This window comes from Pundamilia nyererei, unplaced genomic scaffold (genome assembly GCF_000239375.1).
Source record: "Pundamilia nyererei isolate P.nyererei 1_Seehausen unplaced genomic scaffold, PunNye1.0 scaffold00096, whole genome shotgun sequence".
NCBI classification, from domain to species: Eukaryota; Metazoa; Chordata; class Actinopteri; order Cichliformes; family Cichlidae; genus Pundamilia; species Pundamilia nyererei.
The window spans coordinates 2,353,514-2,362,227 of NW_005187497.1; the positions used below are offsets into that span (position 1 = coordinate 2,353,514).

Below are 8,714 nucleotides of genomic sequence, written 5' to 3' on the forward strand. Positions count from 1 at the left end.
TTGGTTGCATTAGGAGCCCCTGATTAGAGGATCTGAGTGCCCTTGTGGGGATATATAAATTAAGAAGGTCAATCAGATAGCTAGGTGCCAAGTTATTTAAAATTTTAAAAGTGTATAGAAGGATTTTAAAAACAATACGGTATTTGACAGGAAGCCAATGCAGGTTAGCTAGAATAGGAGTGATATGATCCTGTCTTCTAGTGCCGTCACAATACTGTGACTATCTATTAGGTCAGACACAGACTACCTGTTTCCCCCAGTTTTTAGTGTTTGTTGGTCTAATCTGTTGCTCGGTACATTTACTGTATAGATCTGAAATCAGAATGAGAATTATAATCCCTATGTAGGTTTTATGGTGTTTTTAGAAATTATGATGTTTTCTCTTCTCCAAAGCAGAACAACAAAGTACATGGGGATGTTTCCCAAAATGTCAAACCCTTCTTCTTTTGCAAACTCTGTATGCCTTTGGAATTCAGCATGTGATCACCCCTATGTCCCAGTCTTCCTTAGGGTGTTAATCACGCCTTCGGTTCAAGAGGAGGATTTGTTCGGCCTCAAAAAGCATTGCTTTGGATTCATATTCAGCCAATGAAACCAAACTCCAGACACATGTCTGTGACTATGTCAGCTACCTGTGGCCCCCCCCAGGCACTGAGACAGACTGTGCCTACTATCAGAAGCAGTACCACATGTAAACATGACCCCTACTGCAACCTGAGACTTTATCACTTTTCCTATGAATGCGTTGCAACACAGTCAATTGTAAATCAACTGTAGGATAAATCACAGTCTAACAGTATTGTCAATGATGTGTGGCTTTGCAGCACACACTGTATATTGATTTATTATATAGATTTGGACTTTGATATAGAATTTGATAATGCACAAGTGATGTTACAGATATTTCAGTGAAAAAAGCAAGCTATATAGGATTAGCAAAGACGGACTGCTGTGCCTGGACATGTGTTAAGCACTCTGAAACTGAGAAATCTGTACATTATTAATGAATTATGACAATATTAGAGCATATTGTCTTATAGGAATAACGTTTTCTTAATTATTTTGGGCAGACTTACCACAGCGTAAAGATGTTTATTATTTAAATTTAGGTAAACAGGCAGTGGGGGGCTCAAGCCCAGGGAGATTCCCGTCTTCACCAGGCAGTACACTAATAGCAGAAGCACTTCTCTTAGCATTAAAAATAGCAGATGTACACATAACTCAGACTCAAATACCCATCACGTCTCATCCTCTGTTTGGCGTTAGCAGCAAAAGATGAAATTCTCTCGTTTAAGCTTTGGCCTGTGCTCAGGAAGAAAAACAAAGCTTTACAAAAGGCTCTAAACTGTGGCCTAGTTTTACTTCAGCCGTGTCAACGACCTGCTTGTCCTCACAGTATGTGAGTCAGTATGATAATATTGTGTCACATGGGTTGACCTTTACTGCCATACTGAAAATAAGCTGCAAGGTTTGATGCTGCAAAACTGAACAAAAAGGCAGTCATTGTGTACTCGGTATCAACTCCAAACAGTATTTCCTTTTCTGATCTTTGCTGAGCTTCCGATAAACTGTGAAACTCCAAAGCCGCTGGCGGTGAAACTCTTTCAGGGGCGACAGTATGACTACGCTGACCTGTATTAGCACTCGCATTACTTTATAGTATGATTTAATCATGAGTAAGCACAGCACAGAGCATCAAAGAAAAATATCATTTTCTCAGTCGAATAGAGTGACATAACACACAATGACTGTAAAACATTATGGCCACAGGTGACAGTAACCCAAACCCTCATCATAGAAAAAGAAAGTGAGTCAGTAGCATCTGATTACAATAAGTTTCAGGCAGACAGCTTCACGAGGGCTGGAGACTAAACTACCAAATAGGAAATGTAATAATAACACAGAAGGAATAAGGCTTAATGGAAATGTATTATTCAGACAGGAAGCATAACTATTGTGCTGCTTCTGAATAATACATCTCTGAAGGGGCAATAAAACCTCTAATATTTAGAATTTCCCACCAAGAAGAATTATTTTTTCATTATGTTCCTAAAAACAACATGTCAGGATTGTCCAGAGTGTAACACACTAGATGGCTTCCATTTCCCGCTGAAAGCCATTTTTATTTTAATAAACATAATTCCAAAAGTCTCATAGCCCCTAATAGCATTTTTATTTTAATGCAATTTATGATTTTACCTCAAATCTAACTAAAACATGACTTAAAAGCATGCGAAATGGCACAGAATGATTTTGTGTTGGTGATCCCAGAACACACTCTGAGAAGGATAAAAAGTATTGGTACTACTTTATATTACAGCTCTAAAGTAATATGGTAATAGTGGGGTTATAATGTGGTTTAAAGACAGAGGCAATAACCATGTCATAACAGTTAATTATCACACAATAATTAAGGTTAAAAACAACGTGGAATACATTATTAATGTGGGATTGTTAACACATTAATGTCACATTTTATTACATGTTAAATTCAAACGACTACAAAGAAAATAAAATGTTATTGTATTACCAAAATATCTGATTTTGACTCCTGAGCATTTGTTTCTGCAGCCCATACCCATCGTTTTTAAGTGCAGTGAGTTTCTGTGCATTTTTAATCTGGCGTCCGCATATGTGGACATCACATCACTACTGGCTGTTGCTCAGGTGGTAGCTCACCTACTAACTGGAAGGTTGGTGGTTTGATCCCAGTCTGCTCCAGTCTGCATATCCAAATATCCAAGATACTAACCCCATGTTGCTCTCCAATGCATCCATCGGAGTGTGAATGCATGTGTGAATGTTAGATAGGCAGCTTAAAAAGTGCTTGTGGGAATAAGTTCATGAACAAGTTGTTTAACCTCCTAGGACCTGCCGTCCACATATGTGGACATCACATTTTGGGTTGTCTAGACCAAAATACTAAATTCTGCTCTACAAGGATATCCACTTACGAAGACATTATACTGCCACTGTTCTAGCAAAATTAAAAACGAATGTGGATCTCATTTTTGTCAAAAACAAAAATCTGGTATTTCTTTGTTTTTATATTCATCAGGTCCCAATCAGCCCAAATAGCAAAGAGAAATTAAAAACGCCATGAAAGAGTTCAGGTTAACAGACACAGCTGTAGCTGGTGGACTGAGAGCGGCTAAAGAGTCGTGTATTTTCTTCAGGAGACAGTAAAGACTAAAAACAGAGTTAAAAGCGTTGCATTTGTCAGTGTGGCCATTATTAAAAATAATATTTTCTAAAATCGTTTTGTCAACTTGCTGAAATGGCAGAATGTTCTCAGACTGCTTCTCCTCCACAAAAGTGGGCATAAAATGCTGCTTTACCTTTTGGCCTCATGATTTCATTTCTTAAGCTAAACACTTTTAAAGGACATTGGTGTTCATGGTGTTCAAAAAATGTAGAGTAACAAAGCTGAACGTTGACAAAATTTGTAATACAATACATTTCTTTGTGTATAGTCAAATTGTTTTGGGCCCCATTATTCAATATTTCTAAAACCCTGGCTGGCTACACCCTGCAAAGTCATCTGCACAGACCGACTGAGGATGAAATCACCATAAAGTCATCCAAACACAAAGTACTTTCCCAGCGTACCGGCAGCAACATCATTCATGCCACTCTCTTCCAGTAGATGCATCATCACATCAGCACATCAGGTCAGAGTTTTATTGACTGTCTCCTGGCTCTAACATCCCTGATGGACAGTTTTGCTGGAGTCTTATCCCTTGTTTACTCAGGACACAGCAGTCAGTGATACAATGTGTATTCTGGTAGTTGCTTTTTAAAATAAGTCCCAGGAATGCTGCTGGACAGCACGCTGGTTTTCAGAGGGATGACATGACTGTGTCTGATGTCATTCCCCTGGTCTTACCAGGCGACAGGGTGACTCCAGCCCGGGTAAACTAAGCAGCCCGCAGTTAAATATGGAGCTCCAAAACAGGAGCTTGTAGTAAGTTAATTCCCTCATCCTTAAACATTAATTTTCCTTTATACCAGACATGTGACATGAACATTGCATTTGCTATTTTGGGGTTTGGAGCAAACATTACATTTATAAATCAGTAAATTTCAGAGGAAGATATTACCTCAAACGCTGCTATATTTATTTTACAGCTATAGTTCAACTGTTGGTTAAGATTTGGAATACATGTGTATTCTTCTCTGTTAGGATCTTATAAAATACAGAGTGCTGTGATATGTCATTATTTTATATGCAAGATTTTTCTTGCAATTCTGCAACTTTACTTAATCTTCTGAATCTCACCAGATAGTGTGCACTGTATTAATCTAAGCAGAGACTGTTTGACAAAAAGCAGCACCAAATTCATGACTAAAAGAAAATACACCACAAAATCAGATGGAACAGATCTCGTCAATATCAACCACAAAGCATCCAGACAGCTAAACTTGGGCAGCCTCTTATTCGCGGTCCTGTCGTAAACATGTCCAAAGATTTGCACGCAGGCTTGTTGTTATCATTTATTCATGACTTGCTGGAGGATTGGAACAGGACTCGTGAGTGTTCCGGTCACACTGGAAGACTCATCAAAACAGCTGCCGGCAAACAGCAGATCAGAGAGCAAACACACATGAACAGCTTAACTTTGGGTTCACAGGCACAACCAGACAGACTGAAGACTCCTCACTCTATACTTCATGGGACATGAGTTCCTCCAAGAGAATGACTTAAAAACACTCTTCTACCTTTTAGAGAAATCAGATCCTCACTTCTGATTCAGGAAGCTTGCTCTCATCCACTCTCCTCTCAGTGCAGACGCTGCACATAAGCAACTACTGCAGCAAAGCAGTGATTTGACAAATTGATGCAGTGCAGAAATGCTGGCTGTGTTGGCATTAGCATTTTAGATCCCTAAGAATGAACTCGCGATGAGCTTTTGTATGAGAAGCAGGTGCGCACACAAGACATCACATATTTGACCTGAGTCAGAAACACACAGGACACACAGGACGAGCTCAGTGCCGCATTCACACTCACCAGCTCTGAGGGTCTGGATTACGCTGCTGGTGAAGCGCAAGAGAGAAGCCAAAGAAGGTGCCAGGGTCTCCCAACTTATGCAGTGTGTGAGTAGTATCCAAGTTAAAGCCCCAGACTTGAGTCGAAAGGGTCAACACACCCAAAATAAAGGTAGTCCACAGTTTAGAGGAATCAGATGAGAGGGGACAAGGGTTCCCATGTCCCACCAGGGCTGCCATAGTGGGGTGCAGGTCTTCTGGCAAAGCAAGTTCAGCTCAAGAAGAGCACAGAGGAGATTCCTTTTGTGGGTCCCAGAGAGCCAAAGGGCAGTAAGGGGAAACCCTGCGTGAGCCTCCTCTGCTTTGCTCTCCTCTCTGGATGCCTGCCTTGTTTCCCTCGCTCTATTGCGCTGCCTCTCAACTCCGTTTGCTGCTGTCAGTCTGAAGAGCAGCCTGTGAAAATGCGGCTGCTACTACTATGTGTGCAAGTGTGCTTCCCTCAATGCATGTGCGCCTCCCCCTCCTCTGTGCTCAGAGGGAGACAGAGGACAAGTGCCTTGAATAGCCCGCTCACTCCTCCCCCTCCTCTCTCTCTCTCAGGCCTTCATCCCCTCCTCCCTCTCTTCCTCCCTCCCTCCCTCCTTTTCTCCCCTCTCTCAGCTGACATCAACACTCAAGGGACTTCTGCCAAAATACCAGGCAAGGTTGTCCGGATACTTGGAGGCCATTGAACAGAGCAAGAGCGGGTGAAAAGACAGCAGACTGTTTTATCTGTTGAGTTCACACGCTCCAAAGTGCCTCCCTCTGTGACCACCTGTTGCTGCAGGTGCATGTACATCGGAGTAACATAAAGGGGGAAACTGGGGTACAATATTGAGACTTAAGAAGTTAATGCATAAAAGAAACTCAATGTTCTTTTAGCTTTAAAGCCCCAACATCTCTGGAACGTATCTGGAGGACAAAAGGGGCAGAAATGTGCACAGTGACCCAGGAAACTTTATTTCAGGCCTTTAGCTCTCCTGAAAAGACAGAGTGGAATAATGTATGCACTGTGACTAAGCAGTGCCAACAGGGACATAATCAGCAGCAGATACTCCCTCTAACAAAGTGGGACTACACCCACACAAATTTCTGTTTCTCTGAGGTCAAATCTGCGCGCAGCTGTCAGCGTGTCACCTCAACTGTCCACACAATAAACGTCACGCAAACAGTTGCACATTAATCACACAAACAGGTGGCATTCTTGGAATGAGTTTACAGGTTTTTAGGACCTGTTTCCCCGTGGGGGAGGGGGGGCGGTGTCTGTCGGGATGGGTTCGTTCAGATTTGATTGTAAAAGGTGACGACGCATTAATGTGGGTTGAGCAGGATTTTCAAAGTTGCCATTTTTGACGCAATACTTTTTTTTTATGTGGACAAAAAGCTAAATATCAACATAATTAATATACATTTTGGATATATTCAAGTTAACACATACAGGGTACAGAAGAGTGTAACTTTTTACAAGGATCAGTGATTGAGCTGCAATCAAATACACTAAAAGGAAAAAGGAAGAAAAAAGGCAACTCTTTCAGTTTTAAAGCTTAAATCCAGAATAAAGTAATTATAAAACAGCTCCTTTTTATAATTAAGAGTTTTATCTCATTTTGATCAAAGTCAAATATCATCCTGCTGATTAAACTAGTTGGTCAGTGTGACTTCAACTTTAAAACAAGCTTAGAATTAGCATCTGTGGTAGTGTTATCAGTGTCTACATACACCAGCTTCCAGCAGGATGAGGCTCAGTTCTTCTCATGTGACCTGCTGGCATCATGAACTAGCTTCATGAACCTGCTGTTAAACTTTCTCTGCCCCCTGCTGCCCTTATGAGGGATTTAAAAAATGATCCCATATATGAGCACATTTAACATTCAAGTGAGTTATTGCCCTAAAAAGATGTTTATACCTGAGTTTTTGTAGACATTTTTAAACATCTTCAACAACTTTTCACAGATGCTTTAATTTATTTTTTAAAGGAACTTTAAAACCCATTTCTGTGGCAAGACTAATGGAAGCACAATTGTGTGAGGTCAGTATTTTTTAAATAGACTTAGGATCTATTTTAATATTCCCCTTTGAAAATATTTCACAGTGAATCGCGGCTAACAGCATCAGAGATGTCCTCAATCAGCCTGAGGAGACGTGCAGGCCAAGGATGAATTTGCTGTTTCAGAGATATCTGGAGAATGTTTGTAGCTCAGTTACTTAAAATATTCGTCCCTCTTCTGATCTTTACAGGGATGAACAGACAGAGGCTTTCAGAGGCAAGTGCTGTTTCAGTCAATACATCCCCTCTAGATCAGAAAATAAGACATAAACATGCCTTATGCATGATAGATTAAAGAAACCATGTTGGTACGACAAAGATAAATACAACAAGTATTCCTGTATAACAACTACTACTTGGTCATTATAACTTGAGGGTTACACATAGTAACTGCTTTTGATTTAATCTAATCCTGGATGAACAGTTATCGATACCACACACTGAATATGCTCTGTTGTTGCTAGCAGCAGCATGCTAACATGCTCATGTTTACCAGGTATAACCTCGACTCTGCTCACCATAGACCACCTTCATTTTTTTTAGCATGACAACATTTTATTTTATTTTTTTTAATTAAATAGTAAAGTATATATGTTTTGTGTATTTAGTCAAAAGGATCAAGAAGCAAGAAATACCTTTCATAAATTCAGAAGTTTATCTGGATCTGAACAGTTGATGATGATGTTTCCTCATTTTTGGTTCCGTTCTCTTTGTACACATGTGACATTAACTTTGATTTAAAAACATGGAGGCTGTTGTGGCTCTTTGTGTTTCCATTTGGAAAAGTTCGGTGTCTGTTTGAAGCACCTTGGCCACAGCGAGAGCCAGCACTGGGGAGTTTGTGCTTTTGTCAGCCGGAGCTCCCACACACAGCTCACTGGTTCACTGCAGAGTCCCAGATATTATCTAACGCCAGATCAAAAAGGCGGTTTTATTTTCAATGAAGCAGTGTTCCTTCTGTCTATTATGTGAGAGATGAGCTGCTTCATTTTGAGATAAAAAAAAATACCAGAAGAACTTAGAAGAGAAGGAAAAATGTGGGTGTGGGATGTGGAGAAAATGCTGAAATATCTTAAAGGCAGCTCGGGCGGGAGGCCAGACAAGAATGCCTTTTGACAGAACAAAGCATAATCAGAGGCTGAGATAGAAGAAAGTGGAAAAAAGAAGAAAGAGACGAGGAGAAAGAAATCAGTGAAGCTGGCTGGCTGTAAAGATTATCTGCCACACTATCCATGACACTGGCATTCCCACATAAGTGCTCATTAGCAGTCTGAGCCATGCTCCAAGGAGAGAGCTTATTTTAGACAGTAGACTGCAGCAGCAGTGCACACAGTCAGGGTCATTTCTCCCGTTTTAGTCCCACATTGCTTCAATGGCTGAGATTGCTGCAGTCAGCACTATTACTGTATTGATTTATGGACAGTGTAAGATGCTATAAGAGGGAGCTGGTGCTGGTTATTATGGGATTAAAACCAAGCATGCCCATTCTGGCTATATCTGTCTGAGTGCACGTTGGGAAGGCTTTTCTCGTACTGGTGAAAACATGTAATCACACGTTTATGGATGTAAAAACTAAACTTCATTCATTCATTCAAGTAAGATGTTTTATTAAGTCTTATTTTTTTCTTAGATATATATA

The 8,714-nt window shown here is 40.4% G+C and overlaps 1 protein-coding gene across 5 annotated transcripts in view; it reads right to left on the minus strand.

Annotated features, from left to right (window-relative positions):
* The window catches only part of itga7 (integrin, alpha 7), a 36,388-nt gene extending 30,868 nt beyond the window's left edge, over nucleotides 1-5,520 (minus strand). For all 5 annotated transcript variants that reach the window (XR_311921.1, XM_005740085.1, XM_005740084.1 and 2 more), the window contains exon 1: nucleotides 5,012-5,520. Coding sequence is in view for 4 of the 5 variants with exons in the window: in XM_005740085.1 (XP_005740142.1) it covers nucleotides 5,012-5,229 (218 nt within the window). In the remaining variant the exon portion in view is untranslated. The remainder of the gene's footprint in view (nucleotides 1-5,011) is intronic.
* Nucleotides 5,521-8,714: the final 3,194 nt, after the last annotated feature.